Below are 20,823 nucleotides of genomic sequence, written 5' to 3'. Positions count from 1 at the left end.
GTTCAGTGCACAAAATGCCATAGCTACCCCTGTAATAAGCATTTCAGTTAAAAGATCTGCCACGTGGTATATCTGCACACGCTTCCACTCCTGCAGACTGGGCTGAGACTCACCTATGAGAGAGGGTGGGTTTCATGGAGCTCATAGAGTTCATGGGGGGTTGCATGGGTAGCTTCCCTGGAGGATCGTTCTGCCGGCTTTTCTGGTGGCGAAGCAGCAAGAGCCGTCCCAACTCCTCACACCACGACGAAAGCAGCGCTGTGCAAACAGAACAAAATGACAGTAAGTGCACAGCGGAATAACCGGTACAGCTGAGTGCAGACGCAAGCTACTATAACAAGAGCCACGAACTGAGCAGACAAGCCCCAGGAGTGAAAAGCTCATCCACGATCCACCACTCACATTATTATCCTATCAAATTGAGTCTGTAATTGCCCTACACTATCATTACAATGTTTTTACACAAGTTACAAACATTCTGCGCAGCCCAGGAGGCATGAGAGAACTCGTCTGAGCTGAGCAGCAAAGAGATGGAGAGTGGATGAGGCACAAGGACATGGGGTAGCTGTTGTGAGTGAAAAAAATGTGGAAGAGTTCATTTCACACTAACAGAAATGTAACAAAAACATACAGAAGACATCATTCACAGAGGGGAGCAAAGGATAACAAGATCTCTTTTCTGTTGGGCTATTTTTGTGCAAAAGTTTAATTGGAGAGGCATGAAGAGAAACCCATGCGCTGGAATTCATTTCCAAAACTATTAGCTACCAGTCCTGAATAGATAAACACGAGAATATAGCCACACTAATGTATGTATACAAAAGTTAGGCACTTAGATCTATATTTGAACCAGCATAACCCATAAATGCTTGTTTCCATTATGTGACTAATCTTCTGGTCAATAAGGGTACTTCTGTGCTTACAGGAAAATCATGCTTATGAACGATGATAGGCAGAGATTTCCTCGAGACTAAAAGCTTGCAACTCCCTCTGAAGACATGAAAGGGTTCATTATCTCTGAAAATGTGGCCTTTTCCTTAGGCACCCTCAGTCAGAGAAGACCAGCCCCTGTTACAAAACCCATGTTCTTTGGAATAAACGGAGCCTGAGAAAGCAACTGTGAGCGAAGCCTGGCTCCAGCGAGTGCACAGCAGCCTCCAGTAACACCCACCAGGCCACGGAGCTGCCCGTGGAGCCCCAGGACCACAAGTGGCTTCGGCAAAACGTCGCTAAGGTATGGCACGGTGGAGAGCTTCGCCAGACGAGGTGCAGACGAATTGCACTCGGTTCTGGAGCTGCAGAAACATCACCAAGTGGAAGCACTTGGCGTTTTTCATTCTTTCATGTCTGCTTTGCAAAAACCTCGTAAGAATAAAATGTATTTAATTATTTTAAAACTAGGTGCTTTCCTAGGGTGATGCGAACCGAACACAAGCCAACAGATTGTGCTAGCACGTGAGAACCAGAAGGCTACTCAAAAACAAACTGCCACAGCGGTTTAAGGAAGACAGCTCTCAGTGTAATTTTAAGCTTGCAGATTTAAGCGACATACGAAGAATTATCTAAAATTCAGGCTTTTATTTTCATTTCTTATTTTTTTCCGATGGTTATCTTTTAACCTAGTAACAAAATCCCAAGCAGTAGCAACCACTTTCTTTTCTCAGTAGATACTCAGAGGTACTGTCAACAAATAATTAGTAGAGCAAATTCCCAAGGGACTAATTGTGAAGTCATATTTGTCAGAAAAAAAGTGTTTTGCCAAGAACACCCGCAAATATGATTTTTCAGTTTGAGAAGCAATTGAAATTTCTTAAGTTTAATGGCCACAAGAAAACCAGTTAAACCCAGACCGTTCCTGTGAATTAATCACGTTTGCACAAAGGCGATGCAGTGAATTCACTGCATTTATCAGGCAGAAGGTCAAGAGCGGTGTTTAGGGAAGCAGTTGGGAGCTCTGCTATGACAAAAAGGGGACACCACTCCTTTATGTAACTAAACACGGCCTCTCCGAAATTGTAAGCCTCACACGCAGCCTACAGGGAGTGTTCCCCCCGAGATGTGTGAAATGTTCCAGCACTGAGTGTCAGTCTAAGCTGCTTCTCTATTAGCCAAGGAATCTGTCAACAAGCATTTGATCAAATTATACTCACCTTTTATCCCTGGCATATCATTACTACTGTGGCAGTGACAAAGGCCCCCTCCCCCTTTTCAAGCCGCCCGGATGAAAATCGCTGCCTGGCCGACTTTCTCCACGCACGCTACGGCCACTCGAGTGCTGGGAAGAGCGAACCAAGTGTGCTGCCGAACGGTGAACGCAGCCATGTCAGGGTAATAGGGGATGCTGAGCACTGCCACAGCTGAGTGTAATTACTCCAGTGTCAAATGGAAACCGTCCATCTTAGCCGTGGCTTTGATGCGGAGGGAGCTGCTCCTTCTGCACACGTATATGCACTTGAGAAATAAGATAAGGAGCAACAACCTAATGGGTCTGAGGACATGAATCCGCAAACAAAAGCCATACCTGCTTTGAAAAAAAGCAGAGCAACTTCTGGGAAAGGAATATGCCAACAAGATAGCACTGCTTCGGTGAGGTGGAGTGAAGAAAAGATATTAATGAGTTATTATTATTACTAATATCTAACAGACGCGTTTATAAAGGTGAAATGTAAACTGCCAAAGAACAAAGAGGTCCTCAAGATAAGCCAGACAGTTACATTCTACAAGTTATCTGGAGAGGACTCATGTTTTTGACAAACTAGGAGACTGCAGGTATAAAACGCAATGAATTTACTCATCCCTATCACAGCACTCATTACTGAGAGGTTTAACCTTTCCTCCCCCAGGACGTTTTGACTCATGTACCATGTATAATCATCGCTCTCTTCCCAGCGCCGGTGTTTGTGCACGGAATGAAGACAGAGCTGAGCACAGCTGAGTTCAGAACCACCAGCCCCTGGGCATCCCCCTGCCCAAACCAAAGCAAGGACCCTCCGAACGACCCTGCCCTCATTCACCTGAAACACTGCACTGCCCTCCCTCTTCCTTACCCCATCCACCTCCACCGGCGCTGGCTGGCTGGTAGGATGAGGATATACCCCCCACATCTGGTACAGCTGCCTTCTGGAGAACATCACTTCCTGTGCTATTCAAGTCAGATGAAACAAACTCAAAATGAATTTACAGATTACACTATTCATCTTTAGTGTACTTAGTTACTGCTTTTTATGCTGACAGTATTGGGCACATCTCAACTCATTTACACTCAAAGCACGAGAAATTCAGTATCATACTATAATGAACAGATAAAGCAGCAAGCACAAAGGACAGCTACAGATGGTGCCAACAGTCAGTCTCTCCCTCTCATAGCACAGCCAAGCAGCTGCTTCTTCTCCCCCCTCCACCCCTCCTCCTTGTAAACCAGGAGCACAGATTTTGCAGATGGACCATCCACACCGTCTCTCACAGCCTCTCGCTGCGGCACTTTAATGATCAGATTTAAATCGCGTTCCTGTGCTGCATTGCTACAATGCCCCTTGCATACAATAGCGGAACTCTCCTGCGTAAGTTGAAGTCAACTGTTGCAGGGGGGAAACAAGTATTCTTTAAGCGTGCACCCCCTTGCCCCCCGTACGAAATACAAATGTAAAACACAGCCCGGTTAACACACCAGAGCTGACATTTTCAACCAGCGTTCAGTCGCAGAGGGCTTTGCCAGCTCATGCCAAAAGACGCATAATAATGGCAATCAAATGACATGCTGACAGTTTAAGTGTATTCACACATTTATTTTGCTTAAAGGAACATGCTCTGGGTTGATTGGTGCAATATTTGACCTACTTTTCTCCATTTGGAAAACCTGTATCATTCTTAATGGGATTGCATTTTACTTCAAACGTTGATGTACTTTCGTAGGAATAAATCAATACCGATTTGCTAACAATGACTATGTTAGGAAACCAACACAGAAATGAGCAGCCTCTGCTTTTGCACTTGTGAAATAGAGAAAAACAAAGATTAAAAATAAAAGCAATTTCAATCACAAATAGCCAACAAGGTCTCCAAAGGAAGCAGGAAAAAAAAGAGATCGTTCCAAGGTACTCAGCTTCCTGCACCCAGCCCCATCTTTGTTTCTCCTTTCCCTAAAGAGGAGTGAGGGTGCATGAGTGCCTTGGTGCAGAACGGGACCCACCTCTCCCCATAATACTGATAAATACTCCCACATGCCCAGAGCCAGCCACACTATAGCCTCTGGATGCCTCCAATACTTGTAAACACTTTCACTGAGAAACCATAGATTAACACTGCAGTCTATACTCTGGGGGCCTGGGGACAGGGAGGAGTGGAAGGCAGAAGATTTTTTTCCCTTCAGCTCAAGTGACATTTCAAGCATTTCTCCGCAACCACAGAGCCAAGCTTTGCTTCAAAGAGGAAGGAAGCAATCGTTATTTAATCCCCTGCCTCCAGGAGCCAGGTATTTAGGAACGTGCCAAATATCACAAGATGTGCAGCACCATTGTGAGGACTGGCAACACTCCCTCAAGTATTGTTCATTTCCTGCTAGGGTCCTTTTGTGCCGAAAACCTGTCACACGGCGTCAAAGCAGAGACTTCCACCAGACACTCGGCAGCACGGCTGGTGAAGGCAGGGAGCACCCATCAGCCGGCACCGCGGCCCCGGCGAGGCGGCAGCGCGGGCACGTCGGCAGCATGTGCCCCGGAGGCAGCAGGCCCTGCGGAGGGCAGACACTGGGGCAGACAGTGTTAGCTCGAGGTGGGCGAGACCCACGCGTTGTGCCCGGGCTGCCTGAGCGGTTTCTGACTTCTTGACGACAAAGGCTGGCGGCGTACTTGCACTCACACAGCAGCAATTACGTGATGGATGACGGTGACGCGTCCTGAAGGGCAGTTTACAGCCCGGGCATTGAATATTGGGCACAGTCCATTATAATCCTTTTTGGGTGAGGGAACAGAAAGGGAAAGGCAAATAGGCTAAGCAATCAATGCTGCCCGATAGATCCACTAACGCATTTCATTAGCTGCATACACACCGCCGTTGATAGCTACAGTCCTGTAACCGACTGATTTAACTCAGCGCATTGCAAAGTGCTGCAGTAAGCATCTGGGAGTGAATGAGCCAGTGGGCTCCCTAGAAAGCAAAATACAGAGAAGCATGGTGTTAATCTATTTACCTATTATGATACCCTAGTATTAGTTACAGCTTATCACCTCAGTAAATCACCGCCTCTTGTTAGGGAGCGTGCTTAAAGGTGCAGCAAACTGTTATTTACAGGCAGACACTATATTTACAGCTAGGAAGACAGGTGAGGAGGGGATAGGACAACAGCTCAGTAATTTCAATGCCTTCTGCTTCCCAGGAGACTGCTGGAGGAGCACAATAGGATTACCGTTTCCTTGCTGCAGTTAAGCTGCAGCAGATAGTTCAATAGGCAGACTGGCAGACCCGTATTTCTTACTCACTGCAATGAAAATATTAGGGAAAAAGGATGAGTCTGACTTGGAGAACTCTCTATTCAGCACCACCTCGCTGGGTTGGTGTTGTATCTCAGAATGAAATGCACTGGGCTGAAAACATTTTTTAAAGCCCAAGTCAGAAAATCCAGCCTTTTTTCCCAGATCATACCCCTTAATTTTATATTGCTTTTAGAAACAAATTTGTATTTCTTAAACGGAGAATTCCATGTAAAGGGAATACAGAGCTACTGAGGGCTTTGTATCCTTTGCTGTATAGGCTGCAATCTCAATACAATTTTTATAAATCATCCTGCGAGATAATTTGATGGGGTGGGAAGGGAAGCAATGAAGAAAATAAAAGGAAAGGAGGGGAAATAAATATTGTCTTGGTTGTTTAAGAATGTCGTTCTTTTCACACAGGATAATGCAGAATATATACTGTTTGGGAAAAAAAATTAGAAAATGTTAACTAGTTAATGCTCCATGTGCTGTAATATTAGAAAAATAACTCCAATCACATTAAAAGGATGGGATCTTTGTTCACGGTCTTGGGAAACAGTAGATTGGCTGTTTTCCTCTTATTTTAAAGGCCATTTTTGCCTTTAAGGAGCTGGGAAATAGAAAGAGAGTAGAGAAACTGCTCACCCCAACTACTCCAAGGACTCATTTTCCTGCAGCTCTCCCCCTCACGCACTTGAGCAGAGCCTGGCAGTGGCTGACTAACGTGTCGGCTAGTCAGTCAGGGCAGGAAAGCAAGGCCACAAAGGAAACAGGGTGTAACTACCCATCAAAGCAGAATACGGGTGCTTTCCCCTCCTCTCAGCTCCTCCAAGTCACCGCTGCACATCCCAAGCCTCCGACAGACAAGCCCTACCCCTGTCATTACACAGGCTTCTGCTCCCTGTCTGCCTCAATGCCAAGAGCACAAAAGAAGCGCATATAATGCCAATTACACAGCAGAAGCAGTAATTTTTCAACAGCCTGGCTGCTCGGCGCGGGCTCTCCTCCCGCGGCGCTCCCTGGGCGCCCAGCCCTCCTCGCAGGCCCGGGGCTCAGGCTGCCAGCAGATGCCCAGGGCACACAGCCAGTGCTTGCTCCCAGGTGTTAGCTCCCACCTCATCCCAGGAGGCTTGCACCCCAGCTGGCTTCTTTTCTGGAGCAGCTGAGGGCTCTGCTTGCTCTTCTCCATCAGGCAGAATCAGCCTGAACAGTCCAAGTAAATGGGTTGGATTAAACTGATTTATCTGGAGTTAAAAAGTACCAACAGAAAACTGCTCCACTAGCGGAGCAGTGAGGAGAGTCGTGCCTTTGGTACCACCCTCAAACGGACACAGCTTTTAGAAGTGTGCAGGGAACTGCACAGAACCGAGTTCCCCTGAGGAGCGGGGGGACACCCACTAACCCCGACAGGGACGTGAACAGCAGCAACGATTCAGCACTGAGTAACAGCACACAATACGGGTTTTCACCGCTACCATCAAAGTAATGCCCTTTATCACCACTGTTTCCCTGATTACCAAAGCCAGAGTCGTGCCCTGCAGAAACACCCAGCTTCGCACTGTAATGCAGTTATGTATTAGTATTAAAAAACCAAACACACACCACACAGGTTTGTAGCAAAACAGATAACTTGGGGACTGCCCAATTAAACCATCTGTAATATCAAATTAATTAACAGAGGTTTTATTGAATAATACACTTAGAGTAAACCTGGGCATTACCTAGCATGTGTTCTGAAGGCTGCTGCATGAGAACGACACAGTGCACAAGCCTGGTCTCCAGTATGGGTCCAGCTCGCCTTGGCACATCTCCAGCTCTTCACAAACGTCTCTCAAGACACACGCACATATATATAGGCTTTCCCCAAAGCTCTTGCCAACTGGAACAGGACATGCTGGAGACACAGATTTGAATACTGCTATCCTTACCCCATGACTTCAGTGGAACTGGGATTTCCCAATTTCCTTCCGCACTTGCCAAAACTTGGCAGAGCATCTTACCAGATTCACTGCATTAACTTTAAAGTAATACATCACAAAACATAGCAACAATGGCTCAATTTGGCAAGCACTAAACACACTGTACAGCTCCAGATAAGATACATAAGCGGCTCATTTAGGCTTAGCTGTACCCACGTTGCTACATCTGAAAGCACAAACCATTATAAAGAGAAGACAAAGCCAGTGAAAGGCCACCAGCAAGTGAATCTTGAATACGGCTTTCCAAAAGAAATGCACTTGAATGGCATTAGACTGCTCGTTTTCTTACTCATCCTATTGTGGGCTTCACTGCTCTGGTTTCAAACAACAGCGTCCTTCATTACCGCTGTGTGCGTTTATTTGGTATTGCCAGCTCTCGTCATCCACATATTTCACACTTAACACGAGCATCTGAAAGTGGAAGTGACTCGCTTCAGCCCATCTTTGGCTGGATTCAAACTGGTGACCCAGAGGTGAGGGGCTCCGTTTCCCTTAATCCATCCTGAGCTCTCCAGTTAGTACTGTCAACAAATTCTGAGCTAACTAACACTAGGACGAACAATAAAAATTGCTTACAAAAATAAAATACCAGAGTCATTTAAGCAGAGTTTCAATGCAGGGAATCCATGCACAATCAGTAAGATGATGAAAGACTGGAATAAGGAAAATCTAGAGAGTACTTTGAAAAAAAAAAAAACAAGGGGAAGAACTGCAGAATTAGAGATTCAGTTTCCTATTGGGGAAAAATAACCCAAATAATTCTAAAGAACTAAGAGGAAAGTAAAAAATGAGGAAAAACTAAAATGGATTTGTCAGGAGAAAATCATCTCACACTTCTTACTTTCTTTACGCTAGCAAACAAGGGTTCTTGAGAGCAAGGTAGACATCATTTAGTTCGATTTTACTGAGGCTTCAGTTCTAATTTACATGTCTTTCTTACAAATAGACAAGGGAAATAAGGTCTAGCTGAACACAACAGAAAATGGCTGGAAACTTAAGCTCATAGAAATTTTAAATCGATGGCCAGTAATAAAACTGAGCATGATCAGAGTTTTTGCGTAAGTCTGGTCTGGGTCTGAAATTACTGAATACTTCATTTCTGGATATCCATGATGGATAAAGGGACAGAACATGCTCTGCGTCAATTTACAGGTGGCACAAGATGGAAAGGAGTATTGGTTCACTGCAGAAGTAAGGTGCTAAAATGATCTTGGCAAGTTGGAGAAGTAGTCTGAAACTACGTTCAACAGGAACAAGTACAAAGTACGACACCGCACACCTTCAGAACAATAAGGTGAGGAAAACCGCCACATCAGGAGTTCTCAGAAATGGAGCTGAAGGCAGCAGCTGTGCAGGGGCTCAGCAGCACTGCCCTGCTGCAGAAAAGTCCAGCAGCTGCCCTGGCTGCCTGAGTGGTGGCACAGTCTGAGAGGTGCCAGGTTCTCCCTTCTCTCTACTTGACAGCAGTGTACCTCCACAGAATGGGAAGAAAAGTCACGAGTGATCAGGGAAAAAAGTATCAACAGAACCTGCAAGAAAAGATTGCATGGAGTAGGCTTGTTTATTTAAGATGTGGGGATGTTAAGAGCAGTATTTCCATCAGCAGAGTAACAATGCGTTATCCGTATCTGCAGCAGAAGAGCCAAAAGATTAGCTACTTAAACTGCAAAGAGACAGAAAAGACATGAGTTAGGTGCCAGGACCACCCTGCTCATGAGAATGGGGTAAACTGAGGAGGCTCCATGACTGGAGATGCTGAGAACAGGTCAAAGAAGCAACCGGTAAGAATCGCATTGGCAGTTCTTCAGCCACAAGGGAATGGCACCGATGATTTTTTTTTTAAGTCTTTTACAGTCCAATGAATCTATGATTGTGAACAAAGACATTTCAATCAAATAGCTCCCATCTGAGAAGTGTTTATATCTGGATTGTATTTATTATTACTGCAAAAAGACAAGAAAACTTTATTTTTCTTTGTTTTAAGTATTTTTATAATACTTAACATGTCAGTTACAGAGCGGGGAGTTCCTGCGGAGGTTGCAGAAGCGGCCCTCTGGACAAACGGCTTGCTGGCTAAGTTCTAGAGATGAAAGAAGCTGAGTACAGGTGATGTGCTGAAGGTCACGCTGCCTGTGACTGACTGGGTCCCAGAACAGAGAAGATCGGACACCTTCCATTCTTTGCAAGGAAAAACCACAACCGCCACATCAAGGGGTCACTGCTCTGTGCCCACATTCTCAATGCCTGCCATGGAACATTTTCATACAACAACTGTAAAACATCTGGAGAGGCTTTCAAGGAGGAAAAAAATCCTACAAAAACCACACAACCAAAATTTATAGCAGAAACATGTTTCCAAAGTTAACATTGCACAGCCAGAACTTCTGAGGAGGACCAAAAGCTATTTTAGGAACTTTTGCTTCTTGGTTTTGCAGTCTTGCTCTTAACTTTAATTTTACACTATTTTACATCTTTATGGTAAAAGAATGTTTTATCAGGTGTCCTCAGATTTCTGCTTGATTAGTTTAATACAACCTTTGCCAACTTCTCTTTAAGTGTTAAAGCAGAAAAAAAAAGTTATTTTTCAAAGTTGGGGCTGGCAGGACCATTTTTTCACATTATACAAACTTTTGTATTTGAACAGAAATAAGCTGAAAGCACCCTGTGCATATCCACTTATTTTGCTTTTCTTTTCAAAAAAAAATTACAGCCACATATAAAATAATCTCTACGTGCTAAACATGGAAATAGTTAAGGACATTAGCAAAAAGAAACAGCCCACAAGAGTTTTTAATTTAATTATTTCTGTTATGACAACACAGAACAGACCAATGTGTGCAAATACTGCAATTTCAAACAGGCCACGTTTCCCAGCTCACCCCCCAGTTAATGCCTACGTTTTCTAACAGTGTCGTTACTTCTCCTTTTCTATGTCCCACCAGCCCTGCAAACTCTGTCATCTTCCCCTTACTAGCAACCTGTTCTGCTCTTCTTGTACCAAGGATCTTTTCTTGATAGCAGCCTTGTGAATTAACATTTAATTAACATACCAAAGTTAAATCTCAAATAATTGTTCCCAAGCTGCACTGCAAACCTGGTAACTATTTTGAAAAATAGACGGGCTTGTGCACCTGAAAGTTTGTTTCTTCTAGCTGCGTTAATTGTCCAAACAATAGATGTTTGCCTCTCCCTACAAATCTTGCATTGCTTATAGTCTTAGATTATCACTGATACCGCAACTGTACAATTAAATTGCAATTTAAAATACATGACAATCACCTGCTGAATTCATTTTTTGTTTCTCACCTTAAACATTGCTGTATTAAAGGAGCAGACTTTAAGCCACAGATGCTCTCATTAAGGTATTCCGATATCCTTTAAGATACAACACACACTGCGCCTGTTTTATTTAGTACCCATAAAGCAAAACTCAGCTACGATCTGTTACGATTAGAGCCGCACAGAGAACCGCAGTTGGCATAAAATAAGAAACTGGATTCAACACCTAAATTAACCCACCCTGATCTTCAGATTATTTTGATTGTATTTTCACGACACCAAGTGCTCAGCAGCAGCAGCGCTGCCTTCAGGTATCCATCCCGTCTTCTGCTGCCTGTGCCCATACCCCGCTGTGCTGGTGTGCTCCCAGCTGTGCTGAAGCATCTGCCTGCATGACCACCCCATGAACCTGACCGGGCATCTCATCAGAGATTTTTTTTTTTTCCTGCAGACAGTTCTTGTTTGGTTTGATTGTGTCTGCTTGTTTCCAGCTCGATCAATTCCCTGATGCAGCTCGGGGCCCGGCCCCAGCAGCAGGGCCCTGGCACGCCGCAGAGGCAGGGGCCAGGCAGCTGCTTCTGTGCACAGGCGCTGTCTGAAGGCACGGCACGGCACGGGGTGGCATGGCATAGCATGGCACAGCATCGCTGCTCCTGCACACCCTGGTCACCTCGGCAGTGCTGCAAGCACGCAGCCGATGTCAGCGTCAGGCTGGCTTTAGTTAGCACCTTAACGTGAACGTTAGCCTCAGACAGATTAGAAATCACTGTTTCTTTGTCTGCTGGGGAATGTTTGTCTTTCACACAGGTGGAAGGAGATTATCTACGGAACAGGTAAAAGTATGAACATGGCTAATTGCTTTTTCCATGCACTCAGGGAAGAAGGCAATACAAATCACAGCCCACACTGACTTTTCAAAACCTTTCTTTCCTCTGTCTGCAAATACGAAAAATGGGGGAGAGGGAAAGGGTTACTTGCGACTGTCTCATCACAGAGACGTTTACAGGAGAGCAGCCTGCTGCAGTTCTCACAGAGGGCAGCTGGCCCCCTCTCCCTGCACAGAAGTGCCATAATTTCAGGACTGGAGTGCTACAAGATAATGCCATCCCTGCTCCTGCCATCTATAAATAACAACTGCATTTGGATCCAGCAGAGTCACGTGGAAAAGCTGGCCAACGATACATACATGCGTGCGAGCACGCATTTGGAAACCCAAATAATTCTAATAATCTTGCATGAAATAAGCTTTAGCTTTCCAAATTTAGCTCCGGTCCGTGCACTCTCTATGGCTTGCAGAGGCCCGCTATTATTTTTTCCAGCACTGCTCTTCCCCTGGAAGCTGCTGACGAGGGCATTAGCTGGGTATTGTGCAGAGCCGTACGGTGTGCTGCTGCGTGCACACAGGCTGCTCGCAGAGGCAGAGGAGAATCAATTCCTCAGGCAGCTCCGCTAAGCCTCCCTCCCCTCTCGTTGACATATTGGCTCAGCCACTGAAAAGGCGAACGGGCTGGGAGGCAGGAGGAGGCAGACGGTGCAGCATGGATGCTGTGCAGCCGAGCACTTCTCCTCTCCTGCGCCACGCTGCAGCGAGAGGCTCCCAGCCTGCCGCCAACCTTGCAGGGGGAGGACCGGGGCAACAGAGAAAATGAGACAGTCCTAATGACACGAGGAACCCGGTTTTAGGGCCAATTTCCTACAGCAAAACTGGTTAGAGCAGTGGAGCAGTGCAAAAGAATGATTTTTTTAATATAATTTGAATGCTTAAACAATTCCACACAGCATTAGTGGCGAACACAAATAGGAAACCATTTCAGATCAAATGTATGCGACTCCTCAGGGTTTTTTTCTGGGAAAATGACTAGAATACAACCTGACACGACCAATAGAGCCTACAAAAAATGTTGTTTATCCAAGACGGAAATACCCACAAGACATTACCGGGGTAAGATTTTCATCTTCAGAAGCTGAAACTGAAGTGAGTCTAGCAAGGAGAGGGGGGGAAGGAGGAGGGAGAGCAGCAAGGGACGTAAAGGATTTCCCCAGCCCTCAAACCCCGTTAATTCTGCAGAGCTTTCCACAAGGACAGTGTTTCTGTTTCACAGCCTGAAGAAAAGCAGCAGTGTGTATCAGCACTGAGCAAACATCCTATCTAAATAGCAACCGAGCCTGGTTTATGTTCCCAGAACATCTGGATAAAAGGAATCAAAACGGACACCAGATCTCCAAATATTACTACAAAACACACAGCAAGATGCTATCCAAGCAGATGGTAAATAAAACTGTCTGTTCTTGGTCAGAGTCATCTTGGATCAACTCCTGCTCCTACTGAAGTTGGTGGGAAATGCTGTAAACAGTTTTAATGGCAAGAAGGCTGAATCCCTTACATTACAGACTACCCATCTGATCCTTCTACTAAAAGGCACCATTTTAAGTGCACTGTACAAAAGATAACTTTCCATCTATGCATAATGATTGCTTTTTTATTAGTTCGACAGATGATGATTTAATTTTTGTGATGTGTACTAATAGATTACGTGGGAAAGTGACTAAACCAGAGGGTCAAAACCAAGAGAAATGAGAGCAGCAGATACGACGTTGGAGAGAGATAAGGATTCAGAAATGTTGGCAGAGATGCTATTATTGCCTGCAGACTATGCCCAGCTATTTATTGTCTAGGGACTACATAAACGGCCTTTTGCAAGCACGGAAGAACTTGCTCCTTCCATAAAGGACTTGAAAGAAATGCAATAAAAGTTCAAAACAAGTAGGCATGGGCAAAAATTTCTCAGGGAAATTAACGTAGGAATGTTTTCTGGAAGGAGTTGGTTACTTGAAGGGCTTGAAAGAAAGAAGGGGTTTGCAGCCAAGTGTTAGGAAATTTTCTCTAAGGGGAATAGACTGAAGTAATTTTGAAAACATGAGGGTGGAGGAAGAGACGAAGGGAGCCTCGAGAGCAACGGAAACAGAAGGAACAAGGACGAAGGCAACAAGGAACAGATCGACGGCACTGCCTGGGCCTTTAATGAGAAGGAAGAACGGGTTAATACAACAGCTCCAAGAAAGTGATTTTTTTTTTTTCACTGCACACCTCTGGTGTCGTCTTATACTCTGAGAACAAGTTTTCTGCTACATTTTCTTCCTGCTTAGAGCCCACATGTATACCTATCTATGGAAGAAAGCAAAAGAAGCCAAATTGTCCAAATTTGGCCAAATTCAAATAATGAATGCAGGCAATAGCCCATCCAATCTCATCTATAGTAACATAAATAAATTTGCACTAGCAGCTTGCAGTTCGGTGCCATGAAAACTAGAAATTACAGCATTTTAAAACTCCATGTTTTGTGTCCCTCTTTATTGCCTGTGGGGTAAAAGCTGCTCCACAGACTTGCTCCTGCTCGTGTCTCCACACACACACCATCCTTGCAGCTCTGCAGTAGCACAACCGGCCTGAAAGGAAAAACTGGCTGTTGAGAACATCTGTTTTGTTCTCTCTTGGATTTCAGGCTGATTGTTTAAGATCAATTCAGGATACCAGCTCAAGTTCCAAAGGCTGTCAAGAAGGGTTTAAAAAAAATAAAATACAGGCAGCACAGCTTGGCTGTGGTGCTGGCCAAAAAAATGGTAAAAAATATTTTTTAACTTCCTACACAACGTAGTTGTTCTCCCTCTGTCTTCTGAGTCATATCTGTTCATGTTACTAAGAAAGCCCCACAGAGCCAATATCACTATGGAAGAACAAGATGTATTTTCAACGAGCCTGTTAGCTGATTCCAGCTGCTGCAAAACCTTTATTTTCAGAATTGGTGAAAGCAACAGGAAAAAACAAAACAAAGAAAAAAAACACTGTGAATTTCAGGTTTCAGATACTTGAATTCATAAACTAGGCAAATGTGGTATGGAAAGGCAACAGCAGACAGTGAGTACTTACTCTCTGTCTAGCAAGATAACTCTTGAAGGATGGCACTGCTTCTTTCTACTTCATATTGCCCTTACAGCTTGAGCCACAAATGCTACTGGAACTTCTAGCACGACCAGGCGAATTCTATGTATTAACACTAATACATAAAAGTAAAAAGATAATTAAAAAAAGGAAAAAATAGGGCAGAAAAATTCCAAATTGCAAAATGCAATTATTTTTTAGCAGTATCCCAGATCAGGTGTTTTTCAGATGCAGAGCTGAGCCCTGCCATGTATCAAGCCCATGCAGTCTAAAAGATGTACATGTAAACAAAGTACTACTTTTATCTGCAAATTGCCGATAAACACTAGCTAATCCTCACCTAATCCTATGAAGAGAACATCATCCTAGTTTTACCAAGAGGGAAACTAAGGTAGCGAAATAATCCTTTTGGGAAAACACTCAGGTTAGAAGGCCACAGAGACTAGTTACTGCCTAGAGATGCGGTGAAATCCCATCCAGGTGCTGCCAGGATGACAGAGGCTACTGACTGGTGGGTCTGCATGACTATTTCTGTCCATTCAGACACATTTCTGCTGCCGAGACTATTTCCTCTCTTTGAGGGACCTTTAGGGTAGCTGTTGACAAAAAGACCACACAGAAGAGAATAGGTTTGGCCATGAACACAGAAACAGGATTTTCACATCTATAGAACAAGGTCTTGTAAAAAGAGAAGAACTGTTCCAGAGGATAATGCCAGTCATTAAGGACATACATTCACAGTCATCCATAGCATCCTGAAGAGAAGAGGATCAATGCACTCGACATCAGATGTGGGATTAGAGCTCAGACGCTCTTTTCATAGCCTGGATGCAGACCACTAGACCATGCTAATCTGACAGGAGGAGTTCCTGCAAGGCAGCCGAAAAAAGCACAGATTTGTGTCGCAAAAATGAGCCGGGGATTCGAAAACCTCTTCGCGAATTCTTGCACAAGCAAATGCACCACCGAACGCTAGAGAACAAATAATAACAAAGTGGTAAAGGCTGAAAACTGTCCTTTTTAAGAGGACTTCCAAGCACACGCACGTGCATGGAATGTGTTTGACGACGAAGAGCCACGATCACAGAGAGCTCCAGCATCAGTCCAGCAACATAAGCCAGAGCATTACATGGAGGAAAAAGGGTTCAAAGCTGAAGACTAGGATCAAGCAATCAAAGCCTTACAGTGAAAAAGTCTAGTTCACTGGAGTATTTATAAAAGGTAGTATCTCAAAGCTTTCATGGAGTACAGAATAAGCTCCTGCTATTACAGACTGCAATAAACTAATAGGGAAGATATCTTTAAGGAAGCCTTAGAAAGCAAAAATGTATTGCAACCTGGGAAAATCTAGGAATCGGTAAGGACAGGAGAACACAACATGGGTAATCCAACACGAACAGCTCTGTAAGATAAAAGGGATACGTTAAAAAGGTATAAAGACTTCGTAAGGGAAGACTGGAGGAATGATTACACATTTACAGCAAATGTTACTGTAGGTATTACGATGAAACACATGACATCTTGTATCAGATAGGCTCCTGACTAGCAAGTTGCCGCAGACAGACACCAATTAAAAAAAAAACACACAGCAATACCCCCAGCCTGAACCCTTGTGGGCTAAGATTAGGGAGCAAGGGGGACTGTAAAGCACAACCACTATACTAATGAGAGATAACAACAGAGCAATTAACAAAGAGCACCCCAACCTCATGCAACTGATGCTGCTGTACCTCTGCAGCGTATTCCAGATGAACCGTTCATAAATGGCTAGAAATCGTAAGGTCTTTGCTAAAAACCTCTTTTAGGAAAGGTGAGAAACTACATTGGATCAAACGAATGCTCTTGTAAGTTCGGGATTTTTCCATCCACCCTAGGCAATGGAGAAAGTGTCTCCAACATGCCTCCTTGTCAAACGCACCGTGCAGGGGCCAGGGAAGCGCTCTCCATAGGTAACCGTAACTGAAGTGCAAAAAAAATAGTATAATAAGTAAGGTGAAAGGACTAAAGTATAAATCTGCTCAACTCTTTGGAGCAGAGCGTGCCTCTTCAAATGTGTATGTACAGTGCTTAGCACAGCAGGCTTTCTGATTTTGATATGAACACTAATGAAATATTAATAACTAATAATGGCAAATGCCTTAACCTCCACAAAGCAGCACATCTGTAACTGGCATTTTTAATGATGGAAGAACTGAGGATCATAAAACAAAACAAAACCAACAAACAAAACAAAACAGCAAAAACCCCATGAAATATTAGTGATAGCGCCTAAATCTTGCGAAATCAAAGCTAACTCTTATTATTTGCATAACTACAGCAGCCAGTGCTGCAAGGGTGCATCCCTCTGTTTGCACACTTCTAACCAGCTGAACTCCAGGAGTGGACAAGGAACTGATGGAAATAAAGGACACCCAAAAGTTTTGATCCTTAGAAGGAGAAATTGAGATGTTCTTTCATGTGATTCAAATCAGTTGCAACATCTCTGCTGCTATCCAATTTTTTTCAGGTTTTACAGCTTTTTCTTCCAGAAAAATTAACTATAAAGAATTAAAAAAAATAAATTCCTGCACACGTAATCCGGGTATTAATCCACTACTTGCAAACTGTATTCTACTTTGCACACTTACGGAAAAATAAGTTGTGTTCAATTTCTATTAGATCACTTCAACAGTAACAAACTCAAAACCATCTACTACAGCAACCTCTCAGCTTCCACATTGCTTCAGGTGGGCAGTATCTCTCACTATGGACAGCAGAACATCCAAGTATCCTGACAAACACCACAGGAGGAGGCACCCACTAGTGTAAATGCTGATTTTTTTCTGGAGGATATATATTATACGTTTGAAATCCAAACATACAAATTGTGACTAGACAGTGATACTATGACCTGTTTCTGGTTTTGGTGTGATTTGTGATAGTTACAGAAAAGATCTGGCTTTGCTGGTGCTGCCCGGCTGTGCCGGCACAGCTGGTAAGTGGGGACGGCGCCTGAGCACGCTGCTGAGCGCTCAGAGCTGGGAGCACTTCAAACACGGCCAGCCAAGAGGAGGTCTTCGGAGATTTTCTCTTCTCCAGCCAAGGGGGTCCCTTGTGAGTACTTGCAAACCACAGTTATTCAGCCACGTATCAACTTAGCCAACTCTGGGTAGATTTGAAAGAAAAACAGCAAAAAGCAAAAAAAACCTGATGACTTTGCTACTCAAAGTCCAGCATCTTGCCAAATGGGAACACACTTTCTTCAAGGAAGAGGTCAACAGACATTTTTTCCATACACAATGGCCTAGCCTGCTCTCTGAAATATATATATAAAATTTTTATGTGTGTATATATATATATATATTCATTCTTTCTTTCATCTTTCCTTCTTTCCCTCTTCTTTTCTGTCTCATACAGATGCCCCTACTGTTAAATTTCAGCCTGAATCGTTAAAACCCAACAAATGGATAAGGACCTGAAAACAGTCTCGTGATGGGAAGGAAGAGACCTAGCGATCCTACCTTTGTAACAATATACCTAAAATGGAGCTCCAACATCATCAGCTGCTCATATAAGACTAATAAAGAGTACTATGAAAACCTCTTTGAATCCACAAAGACTGAACACTGAAAATTATCTTTGAAACTGCTGACCTCAGTTTGGTACTACAGTACTGCTTACAGCACATGGCATAAAACCTTGATAGAGATTCCAACCAGGTTATTTATTTTGGTCCCCCTTTGCTCAGGTCAACCTTTTCCTGACTATATTTACTTAAAAACAACAACAAACCTTCCCTGCATATATTTTCTTAAGCAATGAAACTCAGCAACTGTAGGACGGGCATCTTTCAAGGACTTGATATTAAAATCCTTTTACCTCTTCTCTTCATGGGTGCTATGAACCATTACAGTGCATCCCATAATTCCAACTCATACAGAGTCCTGGGAGAGGTTTTGGTGATTGTGGTAGTGATGAGTTAAGTTCTGGTTGCGTCTACAAACTGTAACGTATGGTAACATCCCCAATCCTCACCAGTGTGCAAAAGCCACTGATATTTTTTTCCTTTTTTTTTCTTTTTCAAGTAAAAAGTCAGTAATTCTTGACAGCTATGACAATGATGACACAACAGCCTCTATCTAACTGGAGAAAAGTTCAAAAAGGAAAAACAAACAAACGACAACAAACCAACCAAAACCACAAAACAAACAAAAGCACCCAACTCCCCCAAACTCTTCTCCTGCCCCATGCCATCACCAACCCACCAGCCCAACCCACAGAGGCCAGCAGTGCTGGAGACCTTGAAGGTCCCCTACCCACTCAGTCTCAGTCCCTTGACTGGCACAGCAGCAGCGGTCCCGTCCCCAGCTGTCACAGCATGTCAGGCTGGAAGCCATACACCCTAGCCACCGGCAATGGGAACAAGGTCAGGGCTCATCTGAGATGGGCCCCTGAATGTGAGGCCCCTTTGTGCAGCCAATCTGTCAGCGACTGCAAAGTCACCAGCCAGATTTTTTTTTTTATTTTTTAACTTCTGACATTGCTGCCACCAGAGAGATACTTAAACTACAGCATAAGAGGGGTCTCTTTCTTGTAACAAAACAATTATTATTATTATTATTATTTACAAGTTGTGTCAACTTGCTGGATTGCATTTTTCAGTTTTAACAAGTTATTTTACCTTTTTGTGAGAAGCCTTTTAATTTTTACAGCTCAGGAAACTGGACTTAGCAATGCAGATGTCTCGAGAAATGATCAGCAAAGCTTATAAAACCCTACCGAAACTGATAAACACGCAATTAATAGCTATTAGAACACCTTGCAGGTGAATTTTTTAAAAAAAGTTATACCAGAAATGTTCCATAAAGGCCAGTCAGTTTTGTCACTTTAATAGATTGTACTGCACGTGCTTTTTTAAAAGTCAAAAAATAATGAGCTTTCACAACACCTGCAACAAAATTGCTTTATTCCCATGCTGTGTATGGTAAACCACAAAGGCACGGATTCATAACTGGAATAGGTAATAGGATGAAATGCAACTGAAGCCAAGCAAGCTGGTACTTTATAGCAGATCTCCGCTGACTCGGCTCCACAAGTTAAAATGGACATATTTCCAACTGACCTCTCTAATTAGGTGACAGAGGGCCAAAGTTGCTGAGCATATATATTACAGTAACAGGTCTTAATTCAGAATGAAACTGTACAGTTGTACAGCATTCTCTACAAGGTACCATAACAGGTAGAGAACAAGAGTCTGAAATCTGAATTCAATTCAAAATCCGAATTCGGTTCAGTTTTGGACTTCCTGTGCAAGCATGAGTCAGCTCTCAGTTGGGAGATGAGAAAACAGAACAAAATTTGTGCTAAACCAGAGATGCAGCTTGACAGGCTCAGCAGAGCCTTGCTGCACTGCAAGATGATCTGCATTACCATCACGAAGATGACCAACTGGACACGTATCCACTCAGGACCTTAAATCAGTTTCAGGCTATCATTGTATTTAAAAATAAATAAAATAAAATAAAATAAAATAAAATAAAATAAGCACAGAAAGTGTGCTTTGGAGAAAAGCCAGTTGTAGCACAAGTTGCTTTGTCTGCAAATCCAAAAATACAGCCTCATTCACTCACAAGAGAAACTATTCATGGACAGAAAGAACACTGCATAATTTGTAGGTCTTTGCAGGGTTTTTTCCCCCCCAAGACTCCCTTTTCCTAGAAACAGCATGAGCCAGACAGAGCTTTCTGCCCCCCTACCAGTCTTGAATATTTTAGGTCTTGTATGAGTGAATCATAAAGAGCTGTGACACAAAGTTCAGTTTAACTAACTGCCAAACAGGAAAGCACTCATTACTCATTTAAAAGCATCCTTTGTGTAAACAAGTTGAGTAGAAAATGATGAATTAAAAAACATTAAAAAATAAAATGAAGTCCCAAACAGGCAAGATGAACAGAGTCCATCTATGCAGCGTGGTGTGAGCAGCAGGCAGACACTACCTTCTCCTTTTTCTGCTTTCTCAAACTGACCTTGTTGATCTGCAGGATCGTGAGTCCCAGTGCCGTATTTATAAACACAGAGCACCGGCAGCCAGCCGACCGGCTCACAAATGTCAGCCAAGCCCCTGCCTTTGCTTTGCTTTCAAGGCTCTGATTGCTGGAAAGAAATCTAAGCCTTA

The 20,823-nt window shown here is 43.6% G+C and overlaps 1 protein-coding gene across 25 annotated transcripts in view; it reads right to left on the bottom strand.

Moving 5' to 3' along the window:
- The window catches only part of ZMIZ1 (zinc finger MIZ-type containing 1), a 353,245-nt gene that overhangs the window by 53,185 nt on the left and 279,237 nt on the right, over nt 1–20,823 (bottom strand). For all 25 annotated transcript variants that reach the window (XR_014586502.1, XM_083843109.1, XM_083843093.1 and 22 more), the window contains one exon: nt 114–258. Coding sequence is in view for 24 of the 25 variants with exons in the window: in XM_083843109.1 (XP_083699235.1) it covers nt 114–258 (145 nt within the window). In the remaining variant the exon portion in view is untranslated. The remainder of the gene's footprint in view (nt 1–113; nt 259–20,823) is intronic.

The sequence above is a fragment of the Anser anser genome (genome assembly GCF_964211835.1).
Source record: "Anser anser genome assembly, chromosome: 7".
Lineage (NCBI taxonomy): Eukaryota > Metazoa > Chordata > Aves > Anseriformes > Anatidae > Anser > Anser anser.
The sequence above is the reverse complement of the archived record's forward strand: the minus strand, read 5'-3'. Positions and strand labels throughout refer to the sequence as shown.